The sequence below is a fragment of the Microtus oregoni genome, unplaced genomic scaffold (genome assembly GCF_018167655.1).
Source record: "Microtus oregoni isolate MIOR12 unplaced genomic scaffold, Mior012 000038F_ref0000394, whole genome shotgun sequence".
In the NCBI taxonomy this organism is placed as follows: Eukaryota; Metazoa; Chordata; class Mammalia; order Rodentia; family Cricetidae; genus Microtus; species Microtus oregoni.
This window is the reverse complement of record NW_024543097.1, coordinates 3,869,515-3,891,350: the sequence shown is the minus strand read 5'-3', so window position 1 is coordinate 3,891,350 and position 21,836 is coordinate 3,869,515. Positions and strand designations below refer to the sequence as shown.

At 42.2% G+C, this 21,836-nt stretch overlaps 1 protein-coding gene across 1 annotated transcript in view; it reads left to right on the top strand.

Annotated features, from left to right (window-relative positions):
• The window catches only part of Acadl (acyl-CoA dehydrogenase long chain), a 30,055-nt gene that overhangs the window by 5,228 nt on the left and 2,991 nt on the right, over positions 1–21,836 (top strand). Inside the window, exons 2-10 of the mRNA XM_041631974.1 lie at positions 2,214–2,369; positions 3,716–3,853; positions 4,282–4,446; positions 8,281–8,347; positions 11,435–11,599; positions 12,139–12,240; positions 13,406–13,519; positions 19,595–19,722; positions 20,962–21,048. Of these exons, the coding sequence (XP_041487908.1) occupies positions 2,214–2,369; positions 3,716–3,853; positions 4,282–4,446; positions 8,281–8,347; positions 11,435–11,599; positions 12,139–12,240; positions 13,406–13,519; positions 19,595–19,722; positions 20,962–21,048 (1,122 nt within the window). The remainder of the gene's footprint in view (positions 1–2,213; positions 2,370–3,715; positions 3,854–4,281; positions 4,447–8,280; positions 8,348–11,434; positions 11,600–12,138; positions 12,241–13,405; positions 13,520–19,594; positions 19,723–20,961; positions 21,049–21,836) is intronic.

Genomic DNA, 21,836 nt, shown 5'->3' with positions numbered 1-21,836 from the left:
TTAAAAATTAGCCCAGGAATTTTTTGTTGGGGTTGCATTGAAATTGTAGATTGCTTTTGATTGAATAGGCATTTTCATAATATTAATTCTTCTGAGCTATGAATATAGGCAGCCTTTCCGTGTTCTGTCATCCTAGGTTTCATTTCTCAGTGTCTTAAGGCTTACACTGTAGAAGTCGTTTATTCTTTGTGTTTATTCCTTGTGTGTGTGTGTGTGTGTGTGTGTGTGTGTGTATGTGTGTGTACTGTGAATGGAATGGACCCCTGTTTTCTTTTTCAGTATGTTTGTTAATGGCATATAGGAAACCACTGAATTTTGTGTGTTAATTTTGTATCTTGCTACTTTGCTGAAGGTGTTTATTAGCTCTGAGAGGGCTTATGCATGTTTTTTGGTAGTCTTTAAGGTTGTTAGTAGAGATACTTGGACTTCTTTTTCTATTTACATCCTATTTATTTTGTTTTCTTGTCTTATTGCTTAGCCAAGTTTTCAAACACTGTTGTATTAAATAGGAGAGAGGATCACTCTGTCTTGTTTCTATTTTAACAGGAATGGTTGATTTTTTTCTATGTTTAGCATGATACTGACTATAGGCTGTCATATATAGTCTTCATCCTGCTGAGGTATGCTCTTTCATCCCTATGACTTTTTTTTATGACTTTTACCATGAGGGGTCTGTGCTCTTCCAGAGCTTGGTCTTTAACTTTTCTGTTAGACCTTTATCTGGTTTGGGTATTAACTTATTTCAGAAGCAAGTATTAATGTTTTATCAAAAGTTCCTAAGTAATTTAAATCATCAGCTCTACTTTGTGTAATTAAGAAATGGATCTTTTCTAGAAAAAGACTAATGAAAAAAATGGGTCCGCCCAAGAAAGAGACAAACCTAACTTAGAACTTAACACACAGCAGAAAAAGTTCTCTCCACATTTTAATATGTATTAACTTTTTGAGACACCCAGCATTTGAAAAGCAAGACTTACTCGCTGGAAAGCAGCAGCAATGGGGTGGAGGACAGCTAGTGAGCACTGAGGTCTCATCGCGGCCTGAAAAGGGAAGAACTTCATGTCTATTACTGTATGCAGTGCCTTGCTGGTTAGGCTCATGTGATAGCCACAGGCTTCCAGAACTTCTCTCTATTAATGGCTGGCCAAGTTGGCCACCATGTTGCCATCACCTGTATGTTGTAAGAGAAGATCAGTCCTTAGACCCTCATAAGCATGGTGACCAATCTCTTGTGTGAAACATGGTTTGACCTTTACTAAACTAAGACTGGAAGATCTTTAAGTCCTTTGTCGGCTCTCTGGAGCTCTTTGGCTACCCAGTAGTGGGCTTTGTATCCGATAGCAGCTGCTCTGAACAAATGTACAGGATGCGCGCCTCTCTCTAAGAGTCCAAGTCAAATCCAGCATACCTGCTGAAACCAGCTCCCAGGCCACGCTGAATGTGTGGCCCAGAACACAATGTCAGATGTGGGAGTCGTCATTCACGTCACAGTGAAGGGCAAGGTCACCACCAGGGTTAATGGACTAACCCTGTTCTTAAAACCCATATATTTGTTTTCAAATACAGTGATTTTTCTTTAAAGAAGTTTGAAGACGTACGGAGGGCTGTTCCCCTATGGGGAGCTCGGGGGAAACAGGACAAAACCCTGAATGCAGATGAACTGAGAGAAAGGCCTTTTATATCCCCTGAGGAAGAGAGGGTTGGAGGGAAGAGGGAAATGTCCGCTGAAGATCCTAAAGAATTCCCTACAAATCCACACAGAGCCTTGTTGGGCATTTTGATTGACACTGTAGGGTGCCGGTGACATTGACACAGTTCACATTGTATGCTCCTGCTATTTGGAATTGTGATTCTGGATACACTGTTGCTTTGGGAGGGTTTGCTTGTTGTTTTGAAAATTGTATGTGATGTAAAAGTTTGCCACTGTTATTCTATTGTGGTTGAGTCCATGTGCTGTTTGGAAACAGTGTACTCACCCAAGCTCACATAGCCAGAGCGAGGCATGCTCCACCTTGCAGACTTCTGAATGGAGGCAGTTGAACTGGGACAAAGTGCGATTTTCGTTTCAGTTGTGGTGGGAGGGTGGGGGAGGGTCCAGGAGGTGAGGAGATCCTGCCGGAAGCATATCTCAGGGTTCCTTGTTATTCACTGGCATTCATTCGGATATCAAAAGTAAAGGTTGATTTAATCTTCCTCTTGCTTGTTTCTTCAAGATGTTCTCATTCTGGAGCAAACGCACGCCTGGAAACCCCTTCTGCTAAAAAATTAACTGATATTGGAATCAGAAGAATCTTTTCGACGGAGCACGACATTTTCCGGGAAAGCGTAAGGAAGTTTTTCCAGGAAGAAGTGGTTCCATACCATACAGAGTAAGTGCCCTGCTCCCCTGCTTCCCCACTATAAGGTCACATGGGAAAGGATCCTTTCCGAGGATGCCATGCACGGGATGCAGAGAGTGCTCTCTTTGCCTGCTCACTGTTGTTTACTGTAATACTGTTGAGATCATAGATATCTCAGTTTGGTAAATATTTTATTATTACTGTTGCTAATATTAATTTTACTTTTGGAGTCCTCATATATCACTTTCTATACCCGACTGATCTTGAGTTCTTGGGCACAGATATTTTCTCCTCAGGTGCCAGAATGAGTGGGGCTATAAGCTTGTGCCATCACACTTGACCTTGTAAAGTGTGTCATTCAAGAGTGAGAAAGTTTGTGGATTTACAAAGGAAACCAAGAAAAACATTTAAAAAACAAGCGAAAAAAAACCTGTGGCCAATTGTCAAATCCTTAGTCCATTTATAATCTTTCTTTTTCTGTTATGAACGAATTAAAGTATGTCAATGTTGAAAGGGCAGCATAGTTCCACTTGGTAGGTAATTGGTCACCTCAGTATTTTTACCACTGATTTTGTTTTTAAAAAGTCCTATAGATTTATTTATATGTATGAGCATTTTGCTTGAATACATTTCTGTATATCCTATGCATCTTGGACCTGTAGTTAAGGAACAACTGTGTGGGTGCTAGGGATTGAACTCAGGTTCTCTGCTCTTAACCACTGAGCCAGCTCTTTAGCCCTCTGTACCAGTACCTCTTGCTTAATCATTTTATTATTGAAGAAAATCTCATTTGTATTAAAATAGAACTTTGTTGTGTTTCAAAATTCACTAATTTTACCACATCCCAAATGGAATTTAAATATTAGTTAAGAACAGCTTTTATGAATTTTTTTCTTTTAAGACGGGTCTGTGTAGCTCCGGCTGGCCTGGAACTTTCTATGTAGAACAGGCTGACCTCAAATTCATAGAAATCTGCATGCGTCTTCTTCCCAGTGCTGGGATCAAAAGTGAGCACCACCATGCCTAGTTTAAATTCAGTATTTTAAGGAAATATGTGGAAATCAATCTTTTCAAGTCTTGTTAGGGAGATCTCATGGCTGTGTGGTAAAAACTAAGCTTGCTCCCTAGAGTATCAAGTACCTATGAGAGCAGCAGGTATACATGACAGGTCTAGTCAGTAGATCAGGAGGGAGCAAAAGGTGGCAATGATAAGGAAGAAGAACAGGAGAAATGACACAAGAGCCATTGAAAGGCCCGTGGCCATGTCATCTGTTACTTTAAATTAAGGTCATGTTCCTACACAAACCTCAAGTGCCTAGTGTGGCCATTTCCATAATTTTCAGGAGGTTTGTTTGACGTCCAGTTTGTTCTTGCAGATGGGAGAAAGCCGGAGAAGTGAGTAGAGAGGTATGGGAGAAAGCTGGCAAGCAAGGCCTGCTGGGCGTCAACATTGCAGAGGAGCATGGCGGGATCGGTGGAGACTTGTACTCTACGGCGATTACTTGGGAGGAGCAGTAAGTATGGAGACGTTTAAAGCGAGGTCTTGCTTTGTGAGCTGTCCTTCAGCCACGGGGCTTAATCATAAAATTTGCGAGGAAAGCAGTAGAGAAAGTTCATAAATTGAGTGCAGTTACATTAGAACGCATCCCCAAGCTGTTCTCCATACTAAGACAGCTGCAGTGCTGGGGTAATAGACTTGCAGGCGGTCAGTGTTTAATCTCTTAGTTCATCAGATGAGTGCCTGTGGGGCGGGGGCTCCTAAAGCGCCATCACCACGTTAGAGCCACAATTTAAAGGTAGTGAAAGCAGAGACGGCACTTGAGAAGTGGTGGGCTCATCAGAAGGCACAGTGAGACCTTTGTTATGCTAGGCAGCAAAGTTAAAAATTAGAAAAACTTAACCAAGTAGCTCTTTCATGGTTCCACTTTCTTTCTGTTCTAAGAGCATACTCAAACTGCACAGGCCCTGGGTTCAGTCTCCACTCAGATATTGTCATGCCCTATATTGCAAATTATGGCACAAAAGAGCAGATTGAACGCTTCATCCCCCAGATGACGGCAGGCAAGTGCATCGGCGCCATAGCAATGACGGAGCCTGGTGCTGGAAGGTAAGTCAGCATTTCGGTGGTTTTAAATTCCCGGAAACAGTATCCTAACAGGAAATATTTCCTAGGTGTACTCCATAGCTCTCCATAAATATGGGTTCTGCATTTATGGACTTATGCAATCTCAGATTGAAAATGTTTTCATCTGTACTGAATGTGTAAACATTTTTCTTGTCATTAGTCACTAGAAAGCATAGCAAGTATTTACCCAATATTTACAATGGCCTGGGTTCTATAAATAATCTGGAAATTAAAATTTAAAGTATGCATACATATGTATATAGATTCTATGCAGCTATCTGTAGGTTTTGGTATCTGGGAATAGCGATCCTGGAACCAATTCCCCAAGGCCCTGTGTGTACAAGGTGATACTATGTGTGCAGTTTATAGGCGATTCTGAGCCATATACCAGATGAAAGTGAACACAGCATAATTCACAGTGTGAAACTACAGTTAGAAAACAAGCATTTTTATATGCAAATAGTGGCAAAACAGTTGTAATATCTGCTATGTTCAAGATATAATTGTGGTGTAATGAAAACAGTAGTAAGAAATGAGGTGAGTTTTTAGCAGGATCTATTTTTTTTTTTTTAAAGTTGGATGTGTTGAGTGGGCTGTTAAAGATGCCTGTGTAAAACTCTTGGACACAGGCTGTGGAGGCTGTACATCTGAAAAAGAAGAGAGTGCGAAACCAGAAACATTTTGAATGAAGATGAATGTCAAAATGTTGAGAAACAAGGACACGTGTATGAGAGGGAAAGAATAGAGAAGCTGGGACACAGTTTGTTTTGCCGTATATCAGAGATGGGTTAGGTTTGGCCTCATAGAAAGGTTGCCGTTGCTGGGCCCGTGAGGTTGACCCAGCAGGTAAAGATGCTTGTGTTACAAGCCTGGTAACAGCTGAGTGGAATGTGCGTAAAGATGCTTGTGTTACAAGCCTGGTAACCTGAGTGGAATGTGCGTAAAGGTGGGAGGAGAAAATGAGCTCCACAAGGTGGGCGTGCCTTGGCACACTCTCACACACACACACACACACACACACATGCACACACACACGCACACACACAGAGTGATAAAGATGGGAATAATTTTGTTAAATGTTTGCACTTGCTGGAAACCATTCCGCTTCACCAGCCCTTCCTCTCCTGTGCCCACAGGCGACTTTTGTATTTGCACGATGCTGTGGGTTTTTGGTGTTCGCACACTGATTTCTCACATCCTTGTTTGGCAATAGTAATTAATGTAAGATAGAGAATTATTATGGCCCCCATGTTAAGAGGAAAAAGAAAATGAGTAAGTTCTTTTGAAAGAAGTATATACAGCAAATTGATGATTACTTTGTATCTGAGATATTATGACACCAGGTCTGTGATATGGAAATCCCTTAGTCTCAATGTTAGAATCAGGAAAACTGAGGTGTACTTGAGGATACTATGAGGGTCTGTGTTCTTGTCGTTACTAGCTTGTATCTGTTTAAACCATTTTCTGTGTGTCATGTGTACCATGGCAAGTTTAAAGGGCAGCCACTAACCTGTTTCATTACCTTTTTACCTGTTTATGTCCCTGAATGGAGCAAGCAGGTTTTGTTATTCTTTTATGTGTTTGTGTCTGTTTGTATGATGTCTGTGCATGGGTGCCCATGGAAGCCAGAAGAGGGCATCAGATTCCCTGGAGCTGGAGTTGCTGTGAACTGCAGGTGAATTGCCTGCTGCTGGTGCTGGGTCAGAGGAGCCGTCTCTCCAGTCTCTGGAGCAGCTACTTGAACAATTCATGTACAGATTAGGAACTGATCCTAATGGTGAAAGTTATAACATTGGAATTTGACATTAGTTAGCCTTTAAATGAGTTTCACTCACATTTCTCGGGCCTAGAAATCCACATTTGGTACCTCTGGGCCCAAATCAGTGTATTAGCTGGGCTGTACAGCCCCTCGAGGGTAAAGGGAAGAGCTCACTCCTTTCCCCTGACTTTTCCTGGAGGCTTCTAGCATTCACTGGCTTATTACCAAGGGTCACATTGCTGTCCCCCTCCTGAGGATATCTGTAACATTTAGATCTTCTCCATGATAGTCATTCTGCCTCAGAAATCCTTAAGTTGGCCACATCTGCCAGGTATTTTTCCAGATGATGTAATGTAGGTATCCCAAATTGGGACCTGGTGTTTTTGGAATGGTGGGTAGTATTATTTATCCTAATGTAGAAAGTGTTTTTTAAGGACTATGGAGTATAAAAATACAAGAATCAATACAATAATGTAATGTGGATTAGTTATACACTGTGCTATTCATTGTAGAGTGTTAATGAAAATGAAAAACTAAAGATTGGGCTGGTGAGATGGCTTTGTGGGTAAAGATGCCTGCCACCAAGTCTGATAACCTACGTTTGATCTCCTCTCCCAACCCACATGGTGGAGAAGTGACTCCTAAAAGTTGGCCTCTGACCTCTACATGCATGCTTACACACACATACACAGACAGATGGTCAGACACACACACACACACACACACACACACACACACACACACTACACTAAATAAAGCATGTAATTAAAAAAAAAAGCCCTTATGTAAATGAAAACTATCTTATAGGGCCGGGTGTGGTGTATGCCTTTAAACCAGAGACAGGTGAATCTCTCCGTGAGTTCAAGGCCCGCCTAGTTTACAAGCAAGTTCAAGGACAGCTGGAGCTACATAATAGAGAGGCCCTGTCTCAACAGATTATCTCACTGAAAAATATTAGCTATAAAGATCAAAATCGTGGCTCTATTTTTATAAACATACATATATTACATATGTGTGTTTATATACATTAGAAAATATTAAAAGGGTTTATTTTAAGAATGTTAATTCAGGAGATAAATTATTTTTGAAGACCAAGCCTCATGGTAGCCACTTGGAATCCCAGTGCTTGTGGAAGCAGGAGGATTCTTAGTTGGAGGACAGGCTGGGCTACATAGTGAATTCTAGGACAGCCTAACAATATAGCAAATCTTGCCTCAAAAGACCAAAAGTAAATTGATATATTTCTTTTTTGAATAATGTTTTTATATTTTTAAGTTATGTGTATTTATATGAGTGTGGATGGATGTGTACGTGTGAATTTAGGTTCCCAGAAGAAGTTATCAGGTTCCCTGGAAGCTGAGGTTACAGGTGGTGATTCTGGGAACCCAGTGTGGGTCCTCTGGAAGAGCAGCCAATGCTCTTCACTGCTCACATTTAGAAAGATACACTCCTTTTAGAGTTGGTTTGTTAGGAGGAAGGCAGTTGAAAATGTTTAAGATTTATTTTCTGTATATGACTCTTTTTGCCTACATCTATGTATGTGTACCACATGTATGACAGGTGTCAATGGAGATAAGAGAAAGGCATTGGAACTGAACTTATGCATGGCCATGAGCTACCATGTGGGTTCTGGGGAGCTAGACCCAGATCCTTTGGAAGAGTGGCAAGTGCTCTTAACCTCAGAGCCATCTCTCCAGCCCCTGGCCTTTAAATGCCTAAGTTTTTGATGAAAAGATAGTAATAAGAACCAAATAAAGGCAGGTAAGTCCATGTTGACTCATAGTTTAGGGAGATAGCAACCCTTCTTAGCATGTTACCATTGTCTGCTTTGGAGTTCTTAAATATAGCTGGACTTCTGTGAGTCATGCGGAGTCTGCTTAGTTCATTAACTCGTCACATATTCATCCATGTAAGATCTTTAAAGTGTGTCAGATGTAGTTTTAGTGCAATTCTGTGACCATTTCTAATATTAGGATTTTTAATACATGAGACTTTATGCAATAGTTTTAACATAATTTGATTATTACCAATTGATTGTTCTTTGTTTTCCATTGTAGTGACTTACAAGGAGTAAGAACAAATGCCAAAAGATCTGGGAGTGATTGGATTCTCAATGGAAGCAAGGTGTGTAAAGAAGGGATTCCCTTCCTCTAAAGCCTGCACATACCTGAAGACATGATCACTCTAAGGACTTGTTTGATCAAGTGATCCCATAGATCACTACGGGAATTGTTTGAGTTTTCAGGGTAGTAAGGCATTTACAGTTTTTATATGGCAGAATCTATAGCTAGTCTCTTCTATGTTCCATGTTGTTTGGCCTTCCACCAATACTATGAAGGTTCCTTTAGCTTCCAGATAACTCTTGACAAACCAAAAAGGAGACAGAGAAGGGAGGAGAAGGGAGAGGGAGAAGGAGGAGGAGGAGGTGGTAACAACGGTAATGAAAAAAAGTTTTTGTTGCCCCAGAGTGGGACAAACGAACTTAATGCTGGTGGAAGACTGGGTGAAGGCGGGTGTGGTTTCCTGCACACCTTTAACCCCAGCGCTGAAGGGGACAGAGACAAGAGGCTCACTGGGGCTTGCTGGCTATCAGCATAGGTGAAAAATGCAAGCCCCAGGTTTAAGGAAAGATCCTGCCTTAAAAGAACAAGGTGGAGAGTGACGGAGGAGAAACCTCACACATATGTAAACAAACAAATAAATAGTAAATAAATATTATAAAAACAGATTAAGAGCAAGCTGGAGAGGTGGCTCAACAGTTAAAGAGTCCTGGTCCCTCTTCTGGAGGGCCTAGGTTTCATTACCAGCACCCACATGGTGTAAGTCCACTTCCAGGGAATCTGCTCCTCTCTTCTGGCTCCCGTGTGTATAGCATGCATGTGCACAGACATACATGCAGGGGAAAACACCAAACATAAAATGGAAGAAAGAAAGATTGAAAGAAAAGGTTTCAAGTAAATATCAGAAAGTTTCAAGAGATCTTAGGAGATAAATGTGCAGGCAATAGGATTTCAGGAATCCTCAGGTTCTATAGTAATTAAGAATCAACTTACTGTAGACTCGGAGAACTCCCCAAGCATGGACACCTGGCTCAAGAGCAAACACATGCCCGAGGAGAAATGCTCCAGCTGACTCAATGTTAGGAAAGATGTTTGTTTTTAATACAAGGCCTGTTTGTGGATGGATTTTCTTGTTTGATTGCTTTTTTTTCTTTTGGTGCAAGTGTTTGCACCCAGGGTTTTTCTAGAATATTATCACTCTGCGGCTGGTGGGAGATGGTGGACGTTGTTATTGTTTGGGCTGTTTGTTTGTTTGAGACAGGGTCTTGCTACACAGCCCAGGATGGCTTTGAACTCATGATCCTCCTGTGCTATCTGTCCAAGCATATGCAACTGTGCTGTGTTTGTTTTTAAAATTTTTTTCTACATGCTTTAAGTTAATGCTTTTATCTTTATAAAATCGAATAATATTGTGGTACTGTCAGGTTCCTTAAAATCTGATTTTCTAACTTATGTTGTTAGTGTCTAATAACAGTTTGTTTTCTGACGTGAGTAGTTCCTGTACAGGAAAACAGCAGCTGCGGTACAGAATAACTTGGGAAAAATGTGGAGAATTTCTCATTCTTTTCTGTGGTCGTGTGGATTGTGAGTCTCCAAAAGTTGAAGACAGTGTATCTTGTATCCTAGATAATTTCCTTTTATAGACTGTCGTGAATCACTGAAATTATTTAAATATACTTTAAGAAGCAGTGTCCTAGGTGTTGTGGATATGGAGAGAGAGTGCCTACTATGTTCAAGGCCCTGGTTTTGATGCTGTAGAAACCAAAACACCAAGCCTGCTGTGGTGAAAAGTTGGTGGCACATTAGGAGTACCTAACTTGATGTGGAGGACTGAGAAGAATTCTAGGTGATGTGACCTTAGTCTGACCTAGATGAGTAGGGTCACTCTGTCAGAGTTAGGAAGGGCCTCCATGGGGAGGAAGTGCAGTTTTCAAAGACGTGTGTGAGACTAGCAGGAGCTTCAGGAGAGCTGAGGCGGTGAGGCGGGGACAGAAAATGGAGACCACTAGGAGGAGAGAAGAGGTAGGAGGTGTAAACCGCCCTCTGTTTGGGAGGAGTTTAATGTGCCTGCCCTAAGGGTTTGGAATGAGCCTGGAAACCCAGCTATTCAAGGATGCTGGAGTGTGGACGTGGTGGGTCAGGCTGCCTTTGAACGGCTCCTCTGAGAACCTGATGCGTGGATAGCGTTGTAGTGAGAGCTGTTACAGAACCTTGTGTAAGAACTGGTGATGGTTGGGAAAATAATGTAATGTTAGCAGGAGAAATGGAAGTAAACAGACTCACGGTAAAGTGGACCAGTGTGGATCATGCCAATCTGAACGTGAAGCAGATGATAGTGTAGTTGATCAAAGCATCCGCTGCCGTGGAGAGTAAGTGATTATTAGGTAGGAGTGTGGGGTGGGAAGGATGTGCTGTGGTCGTGAGTCATTTTATGGAATCCAGGTAGGCGTGCAGGTCTAGATCATATCAAGGAATGTGGCTTAACTGGGCTTGGAGGTACACACCTCGCTTCTCTTTATTCCCTGCACTCTGGAGGCTGAAGCAGAAAGATTTTAAACTGTAGGCCAGCCTGGGCTACACAAGTTGAGGCCACCTACCTAGTGAGATCCTGTCTCATAGAAATGAGTAATAGACAACTATGGGGTTTCAGTGGGTGACTAAGCCAGGCAAGGTGCAAAAGGAGGTGTCTGTTAACTATAATGCTTTCCTTATTTAGACCATTTTGAAAGTAGTCAATCTTTATTTAAAAAAAACAAACAAAACACTACCCAAACTGTCTTTTCAAAAACCCATCCTTTGAAGAGTATACTTAAATTACTTTTTAAAAGCCAATTCTCTTTTCCTCTCTGTGGCTCTCCTCTAAAATTCAGTTTACCAAGTGAATGGGAAGTTTGGTTTTTATTCTAGAGCCATAATCTGTTTCCTGTTATTTATCACATGAGTAGTGGAGAAATGTGTCTTCTTCGGTATTGCATGGTGACCCCTCGCTGTTTGCTAGCCTTCATTGTGAATAGGCCATTCTGTGTGTGCGGATGGGGTAGCCCCTCCTGCCGGTGCTGGTCTTCTTGTACATGCCCCTGCCCCCACCAGGATTGGCTTGCTCATGGACCAGAATATTACAGGGCATCACAGTGCATCTGGGTTTTTGCAGGTGTTCATCACTAACGGCTGGTTAAGTGACCTTGTGATTGTAGTCGCCATAACCAATCGTGAAGCTCGATCACCTGCCCATGGCATTAGCCTCTTCTTGGTGGAGAACGGAATGAAAGGATTTATCAAGGGCCGGAAGCTGCACAAGATGGGAATGAAAGCTCAGGTAGGTGATGGTGTGAATCGGATCTGGAAGTTCATTGTTCACTCTCCGACAGAAAGCGGATATGGAGCATCCTTCCGGCATCTTCCTGTGCTGATTGCCGGGGTGCAAACCCTGCCTCGGTTGTGCCCAGCAACGGGAAGGAGTCAAGGAGTTTTGAGTATCTGTTGAAGAAATGGGAATGTAAGCTTTTGTAATTGTAATAACCGACTGTGAAATTTAGAAAGTTATGCCATAATAAGAGTATTTTGGTATATATTACCAGAAAGCATGTTTAATGTGTGGTAGACTTTCTCACTTCCCGGGACCCAGAGGACTAGACAGTGTCAAAGCCTGAATGACAGATGTACTGCAGTGAGAAATCCACACACGGTGGGATGAGATGGAATTAGATAAACACACTCGCTCATGGCTCACTACTTAACGCTCCATCTCCACGTCCATTCCAGTTTTTCTTTGTTTCATCTTCTGTGGAACTGTGAATGTTACTGGGTTACTGCGAAACCAATGCACACATTCTCTGCTTGATCCGTGTTTCTTAGGACACCGCAGAACTGTTCTTTGAAGATGTCCGACTGCCAGCTAGTGCCCTACTTGGGGAAGAGAATAAAGGCTTCTACTACCTCATGCAAGAGCTCCCCCAGGTATTAAATGCCTAACATGGCCATCTGCTGGTTAGAGACTTCCGGTGAGATACTGAACAGAAACAGAGCCGTATAGATCCACAACAGGCATCTGAGTATCAAACTGCATATAAAGAAAGATCACTGTTACAGGTCAGATAAGGAAGTAACGGATCTTGGCAGGATCCAACCAAAATGTAACCAAAGTGAGGAAAATAGTTATTTTATTTCTGTCGTTCTTCCTTGCAATGATTCTGGCTTCTTCTTAAGTGAAGAACTTCTGTAAATTACTGTGACTCAGGGGGGAAAGTGTTAAACAGAAAGATCCGTCACATCGCGGTCTGTGCTCTGGGGTCGTAATTGCCTAATTGTTGGCGCTCACATGCTGGTGTGAGTGTGTTCATCCGATGGTGGCTATGGCTCCATCTAAACAGGAAACTGACAGAAGTCAGTGGCCCTGGTAGTAAAGTAGAATACAGAAACCCCCAGCGTGCTGGAATTCGGCCACTAAAGCTATTTTTGCGCCGGTTGGTAGAATTTGCGCTGTGGACTTGATAATGTGGAATAGTGCTCCATTGATGCACTAGTGTGTAGGAGACCAGGAGGAAAAGTCAGCTATGGGAGCAAACTCCTCCGTGTGTGTGTGTGTGTGTGTGTGTGTGTGTGTGCAGACAGTGTGGGAGCTAACTCCGTGTGTGTGTGTGTGTGTGTGTGTGTGTGTGTGCAGACAGTGTGGGAGCTAACTCCGTGTGTGTGTGTGTGTGTGTGTGTGTGTGTGGAGACAGTGTGGGAGCTAACTCCGTGTGTGTGTGTGTGTGTGCAGACAGTGTGGGACCTAACTCCGTGTGTGTGTGTGTGTGTGTGTGTGTGTGTAGACAGTGTGTGTGTAGACAGTGTGGGAGCTAACTCCGTGTGTGTGTGTGTGTGTGTGTGTGTGTGTGTGTGTGCAGACAGTGTGGGAGCTAACTCCGTGTGTGTGGAGGCAGTGTGGATAAAAACCAAGCAGTGTGGCCTTGTCTTAGCTGTATCACCATCACCACAGGCCTGGGGAGCCTTTTCTTAGCACTAAGAAGGAAGTTAAAACATGAGCTTTAGTAGTTTGTTAAGGCAATCTTTTATAGGACTCATTGAAATGGTATGAAAATCGTTTGTGTAATAATGCTTACTGCTTCATTTGGGGTTCCAGGAAAGGCTGTTAATTGCAGATTTGGCAATTTCTGCCTGTGAGTTCATGTTCGAAGAAACCAGGAACTACGTTAAGCAGAGAAAAGCTTTCGGGAAAACAGTCGCACACATACAGGTGAGTTTATCGGGTCTGTCATCACAGTTGCGTCAGGGTGGAATGCTGAGTGTGGTTCTGTTGCAGGGAGGCTTTAGAAACATGACAGTAGACAAGATGCCTAGAGGAGAGTGTAGGAACGCTGAGATAAGAGGAGGGCCAACGGCAGATCCCAAAGAAAACAGATTTGATGGTGACGTAGAAAAGGAAGATCACGCAAGAAGCAGAGGAGGAAAGGAGAAGAGAAAAGGCAGGTCAGGGGAGGCTTGTCGCAGAGGCCAACAGGGAAGACCGGGAGGGCGACATGGAAGTTTGGAGTCCCTGCTTTCCTGTGTGAACCACACAGCCCCCATGCTGGAGGAACTTCTCGCCCGCGGCTGAGGGTTGACATTAAGTCTGAGCCTTTTAAAGTAAACCTGCTGGAGCGGCTTTGTGCAGGGGAGGTAGTAAAGGGATGTCTGCATAGCATTACAGGAGCAACCTTCTGAGCGCTGTGGCCAAGTGTGCTTACATCCTCACAAGGCTCCCTAAATCTCTACAGTCAAGGCAAACTATGTTATGGAAGAAGTATTTTCCTGTTTCTAAACTTTAGAAATTCATCTAATATGCAAAACTGTAAAATCTTACTATGAAGTATAAGACTTGTGTTTATTCAAAAGTAGAAATATTTTTCTATTTATGAATAATATTAGTACCTACCTTGTGTGATTACTGTAAAAATTTGATGGGGCAGTGCTTGGAATATTGCGTTCCATGGGCATGTGCACGTATACACACACACACACACACACACACACACAGACATACACATACACACAGACACACACAGAGACACAATAAATAGATCTCTAAAGTATGCTACCCATATTTCCTGAATAATCCACAAAGCATATTATTAGACATTTAACCATAAAGGAAGTAGCAACTGATCTGTACTCTTGTTCCATAAAAGAAAAGGGTTCCTTTAAAATGCAGTCATGGGGGCTGGTGAGGTGGCTCGGTGTGGTAAATGTATCTGCCACCAAGTCTGAATTCGAGTCCCAGAACCCACGTGGTAGAAGGCCAGAACTGACTCCTGAAAACTGTGACCTCAGCTCAGGTACTGTGCCATGTTTGTGCCCACACACATACATATACACATGCATACATACAAGAAATAAATGCATATAATTTAAAATATAGTCATATACTATAACAGTGTACATATAACAATGCAGTCATGAATGATGGACTGAACAAAAGACCTGGCGATGGGCCTCTCATAAACATGGTAGCTCCACGTGATGGTGGCGCTGCTGGAGTAAGCAGCCAATCAGTCATGCAGACACAGTGCGTTCAGTTAGGCAGGATGTAATATTTGATAATGCATTTATTGCTCGTGTATTATGCTGTACTTATTGTCACTGTCGCAGGTTGCATCCCTTCTTTCATTGAAGGAAGTTTACCTTAAAATAATGTGTTATGCCAGCAGCATCCTCGGACTTCGTTGTTCACCTTGTCTCTTGCCTGTTAAGATGCTCCGCCAAACATCTGACCTGTACCATTTAGGCTCACATGATGGCGAAGTTGTTTAATGGCCTATTACTCAAATGATTCACCTTATTAAGTAATACATAACTATATTTTATTTTCGTAACAAAAGATAAATATGCCTGTTTTTCAAAGCATGTGTTGTGTTACCTTCCCACAAAACACGAGTAGTTCACTAGATTTTCAGTAGGTGGCAGTAGTAATCTTCAGTCAGTGGCTCTCAACCTGTGGGTCACGACCTCTGGGGTGGGATGACCCTTTCACAGTGATCAAATATCAGATATCCTACATATCAGATACTTACATTTCGATTCATCAGAGTAGTAAAACAGCTATGAAGTAACAATGGGAAAATTTTATGGTTGGGGGTCATTACAACGAGAGGAACTCTATTCAAGGGTAGCAGCCTGAGCAATGTGGAGAACCACTGGTCTCGATACTTGTGAGTGGGGGTTGTATGTATGCTGTGTGTGGTAAGCACGCGCACGAATGTGTAGGTGAGGACACTTGTGTAGACATGTACGGAGGCCAGAGGTTGACTCCGTATTTTCCTCCACAGCTTTTCAGCTTGTTTTTTTGAGACAAGGTTTCTTACTGAACCTGACACTGTCTGGCTAGAGCGGCTGGCAGGGAACCCCAGCAGCCTTCCTGTCTGTGCACCCACTATGTGCGGATGCATTCCAGGGACAAACTAGCACACCTGGCTTTTTTGTGGGTTCTCGTGCTTACGTAGTAAGCTGTCCACTCCCTCAGCATCTCACCAGCTTCCTGCAGCGTCATATCTTTATGTAAAGTACTGTTGTTTTCCTAATAAGAATACGTTGGGATTTCTCTCAACTTTCTTTAGTACGTTTCTTTGAATATTTTCATAATTCAAGTTAGAAATGCATGCAGTAAACAGATGACTAATACATGTCTTTTGTCTTGTCTTCTAGAGCTGACTGCGCTCTGGTTCTAGTAACTGAAGTTGATAACCTGTATATACCATGTTATGATTGGCCAAATGCTACTTTAACATAATTATATTTCCTTTCTTTCTATAATTCTTGAACGTTTTGCTCCTTTGCCTACTCAGGTTTATGGCACAAAATTCGTCTCCTTTGTAGATCAGAGTGTTACTATAATAAAGAAACAGGAGTTACAGGAAGGCTCCGTGGGTGATAACCACAGCTCATGATTTACCCTTAACTGATAAAACAGCATAACTTAGATGTTAATAATAATAATAATAATATGTATCATTTATTAACTGCTTTCCATTTCTTAGACACCGTGTTTAATACAATTTTATCTTTTTTTCATAACTGTATATAATAGTTATTACTATTATCTTTATTTATAAAGCAGTTAAGGCAGAGAGATTAAGTAAACTAAAACGACACAGATGCTCTATTCTAGACTTTACATTCTTTAAAACATTATTATTTTATGTGTATGGGCGTTTGTCTGCGTGCACCATGTGGTTTCCTGTGCCTGGTGCCCATGGAGGTCAAGAGAGTGCGACAGATCCCTGGAACTGGAGTTAGAGACGTTTGTAGCCATCATGTGGGCGCTGGGAATTGAACTTGTGTCTCTGGAAGAAGAGTCAGTGCCAATAACTGCAGAGCCATTTCTCCAGCCACAGAGTCACTTGTGGGCGGTGAGGTGAAGATGGGATGGTATTTACTAACTAGCGTGTTTCGTCATTTCCTGTGTGGTACATACTATTGATTCTAAAGACAAACTCTTTGTGAAAGAAATAGGAAAAGGAAAACATGTTTTTCAGTCCACTATCTTCAAACAAAAACTGTCTACTTCCTAAGACCTTAAATGTGGCATTGATTAATAGTAAGACTAGGTACCAAATTGAGTCCATTTTTTTGAAAACACTTAAATCATTATGTATGCTTATAACAACTCACAGTTTTGTTTCAGTCACTCAGCTTACTAACCATTCCAAGGCGTCTTCAAATCCTAAAGCTCCAAGATAAGTGTTATTTATTGCTTAATTTTTAAAAAGTTACATATTTGGTTTATTTACTCTCTCCGTCTCCACCCCCCACGTGTGTGTGGGGAGGTGGGGGGGCTGTGCACACCTATGACACATGTGTGGAGGTCAGAAAACAACTTGTGGGGGGCTGGTTCTCCTTCCACCGTGTGGGATGTAGGGGTGGGATTCCAGGTCAGCAAGCGTGCCAGAAAGTGCCTTGAGGTGCTGACCCAGCGCCTGGCCCTCATGCAGAATGTCCAGAGAGATTTTAGTCAGTTCACTTAGTTGCTTACAGAGATTTCTTGTGTGTGTGTGTGTGTGTGTGTGTGTGTGTGTGTGTGTGAGAGAGAGAGAGAGAGACAGAGAGAGACAGAGAGACAGAGAGAGAGAGAGAGAGAGGCTCATAGAGTGTAAGCTGGCCTTGAACTCCTGACCCCCTACCTCTGCCTCTCCAGTGTTATAATTTAAGACCCATGCCACTGTGCATGGCTAAGAGTCTCTCTAAATGTAAGCTGCACTTTTTACTGAGCAGGTATCTGTAACCACTAAAGATGCTCCAGTGAGCATGTTGGTCATTCATGAAAAGCGCCCTACCAATGGGCGATGTTATCCTTCGCAGCCATTAGTTGAGTGGTTTCGGGAAGCATGGCGCTGTTTCTCGTGAAGAACAAAGACCAGTTCTGTTCACTAGCTCCCAGTTCAGTGCCAAGAATATGTAAATATTTAATCTCCTTATCTTCAGACAGTAAATTATGCACTCTTGGCGGCATTTGTTATTTTTAGACCTCTGGACCTAGTGGATGTTCTGTGGTAAGAATTTTAAGTGGGTCTGGATTTTAACTTCAGCTTCTAGAAGCTCCCAGCATTTGTGTAGAGCCGCTTTCCTATGCGGGAGGTCATGACCTTTTCATATTCTAAATTGTGCATAAAGCCTCAGATGTAACATCATACGGGGCAACAGTTCTTGAGAACTGTCTGATTTTCCTCCCTATCCCAGCTTGCTTTCTCTCAAATGAAATGTTATATAGTGTCATGGATTTAAGCCAGCGGCAGACTTAGAATTCATGGCCCAGGGTTTTTGATGACTATAGGAAATGATTTGACCATGTTTTCAGATGTTTCTCTTTGTAAACATGAATGTGTAAGGTGGGAGGGGGAGCATTATGCTGATTATAGATAGATATCCAGCCAAAGGACATACAGAGGTAGAAACGAAGCTAGAAAAAATCTGTTCCACATGGGATGCCGGGGACTCCCAGGTGGCAGCTGGGTGCCTCTGGCCTTGCTACAGTTGATTTGGAATCATTAAATGCCAGTTAGTCTTTCTAGAAGAGGGTGCTGCAAAGCCACAAGGAGACACAATAGTTGCTCTACCTGAGGCATCATTTCCTCAAAGCTCCCACTCCACAGGCATACCCAGCTCTCTCCCAGTCCCCCTCCCCCCCATTGCTCTATTCCCGTTCTTTGGTTTTCCAACAATGAACAAATACCGAAATTGTACCCGAGCACTGCACTGGTCACTCTGAAAATTCAGCTTTGAGAATTGCCGTGGCCACAAGTATAAAAGTAGACCCCCATAGCCCTGAAAGACGGCTCTCACAACCTCCTTCGAGAGCTCAAGCCTGCCTGTGGGCCCTGAAGGTCCATTTCCAAGCCTCCACGGGTGTGCCTGCCTGTAGCCACAATGGATGTCTCACACAGCTCGCAGCAGCATGATCAAATTGTAGCTTTCTCAAGGAAATGAGGGGCAGCTGGCCACAGATGGGCCTCTGACCTCAGTGAGAATAGGTATGCATTGGGAGGCTCTACCCGGGTCCAGGCCAGTTTCCTGAAGGAGGTTCAAGAGCTGGTGCCAGCAAGAACAGATGGGTGTTAGAGCCAAGGATCAGTGAAATCGCACTCGACAGAAGGAAGACCAGTCAGGACAGTTGAGAACGGTCTAAACAGAATGATCTCCAAGCTTATTGCTGTCTGTGAGCAGCAGGAGAGGGTGGCTACATAGTTATTAACACTTGCAGATAAGACCATTCAGAACCAGTTGGAGGCTACATGAGACCCTTCAGAGGGATGGGAGAGGCTATAGGTTATTACCTATTCCGTTTCTATTATTTGAACTGTGATTACTAACCTAATAAGTGTTTGACGACAGTTGTGATTAGATCAATCCATCTTGCCTCTCTGTCATGTTATTTTATTATTTCACTGTAAGCCAAAGAGGCACAGTAGGGGAATACATACTCCTAATTTCATTAACACACAGTAAATCTTGTTTAACCCCAGGGTGTTTTAGTAGCTGTACGTGACGGCTCCCACCACAAGATGGTGCTAACACATTAAATCATGATGTTCCTTAAGCCATTTCCTTTAAACTATGCCAAGAGTTTACCTGTTTTTATTTGCTACAGCTTTTAAAATGCTAAGATACAGGGGTGTTCTCTCTCTCTCTCCATTTTAGTTAACATGTATCCTTTTGTTGGAAGAAAAACCCGGCAGTTCGACTTTTGTTTTCCTTTAACATTTTTTTCCTATGTAACCATTTGAGGTGCTGAGTTCAGATCTGTGCTTTTAATATGCTCCTTTCCCCCTTTCTTCTCTAGACGGTGCAGCATAAACTAGCAGAATTAAAAACCAACATATGTGTAACCAGAGCTTTTGTGGACAGCTGTCTGCAACTGCATGAAGCCAAACGTCTGGACTCCGGCTCAGCTTCCATGGCAAAATATTGGTATGCACACTACTGTAATTTAAATGTGGTATTTGTTCAGATGGCTATGGGATGCTCCCAGCTCTTAGCCCTTGAAGGCCTTAAAGGAAGAGGTCTGCAAGTGAAAAGTAGCATTAAAATAATCTGGAAAGTCCCGCTGGGTTTGTTTATAATGCCCTAAAAAATTACTCGACTCGGTATGCAACTCATCACTTGTGTTAAAGGTGAACTACTAAATAGAGCCTGAAGTAGGACCAGTGAGTGCTTCGAGTGTTAAGATTAACTTCAAATTATCTAAAGAAAGGCAGCAAAGTGAGACAGACTAGAAGGATAAAATTTGGGAGTCTTGCAGTGTCGAGTTCCATTAACTCCAACTAAATATAAGTCTCTGGGGACAGCTTTAGGTTATCCGGGAAGTTCTTAGGTTGGACAGAATGTGAGGTGTTTTCCAGGTCTAAGAAAATGCTTAAGTATCAACTGTCTGACCAAAGCCCTATTGAGTTTAGAAAAGCTCGCCTTTGGATTAAGGATGGTTAACAGTGCGGTTAAAGGGGGGCTTGAGAACAGACCCCAGTAAAGTGTTTATGTGTTTTAAGGTGCCAGTGTGGTTTAAATCAGATAGTTTCCTTAAAGAAGAAAGCAAACAAGCAAAAAAAACATTTCTTCTCACTAGCCCAAAAGCAGCATAAAAATTTTCCCCACTGTTATTTATTAACTCAAGTTCAGTTTGGTCATTGCTAGACAAGGGAAATATGCGCATGGTGCTTTGTGTAATGATTTTATAATGACCAGATTATGAGATTAAAAAGGAATGTGACGTTACCATGAGCTTACACTTCGGGCTGGGGGGAGATAGTTTACACGTTCTGTAAACTGTGACACGTTCTTTGGCTTACGGGAAAAGGTATAAAAAAGAATTTTATATATTTTTGGTTTTGGAAAGAGAATTTTGCATAGCTAATGGCCTTGTTCTTGAACATATCAGGCTTATGAACATAATGGTGTTGACTATTAAAAGATGGTTTATAAATTGTTGAGTAGTGAGAGAACTTTTTAAAGGCAAAGCTTCATTATCAAGGCTGGCCTTCTATTCACTAGGTAGCAGAAGCTGGCCTTGAGCTTCTGATCCTCCTGCCTCTCTACCTCCTGAGTGCTGGGCTACAGGCGTACACTACCACTGCAGTTCTGTGTTGTAGGGTTTGTGAGTACTCTACCAACTCAACTATCTCTCTTTTTCTGCTTGTTATTTTCATCCTTTAGGGCATCTGAATTACAAAACAGCGTAGCTTATCAGTGTGTACAACTCCATGGAGGCTGGGGATATATGTGGGAGTACCCGATTGCAAAGTAAGTACGGGGGTCTACAATGCTTCTTTTCTTCCCCTTTTCCCCACCCTCAGATAGGGTCTTGTTGTGCAACCCTGTCTGACCAGGCTGGCCTCAGACTCACACAACTCCACCTGCCTCTGCCTCAAATGCTGCTATTAATGGTGTGAGCCGCCACCACCACACCCAGCCTATGATGCCTTTGTTTCTTTCTTTATAAAAAAAAAAAAAAATCTGATTTTTTTTAAAAAAATTAAAAATAGATTTTTTTTCCTTTAATATACCAAACCCACACCCTTTCTTTCTCTCCTTTCTTACTATGAGCTTTTCTTTTCTTTTTTCTTTTCTTTTTTCTTTTCAAGACAGAGTTTCTCTGTGTAGCCCTGGGTGTCCTGAAACTTGCTCTGTAGACCAGGCTGGCCTCGAACTCACGGAGATCCTCTTGTTTCTGTCTCTGGTGTTCTGGAATTAAAAGTGTGCACCACCATCTGGGTGATGCTTTTCTTAAGGATATGAAGAAATGAGATTTTCTTACTGTACCTTATATGGTAAACATATAGGGAAAATATACCAAAATGTGCATTTTCAGTGAATATGTTTATGCAAACACAAGTGGCTTTATTTTATTAGCTTCTCATTATAGTTTATTTTTAAAGATAATGAAGAGTCCAGCAGACTTTTAAATGTGAAGCTTGGCTTTAAAATATATACCATTTCTAAAAAAAAGAGTCATTCCTTAAGTTATTCATATCCCCCCTTCTTTCTGTTTCTGTCTGTCTGTCTATCTCTCTCACACACACACACTCCTT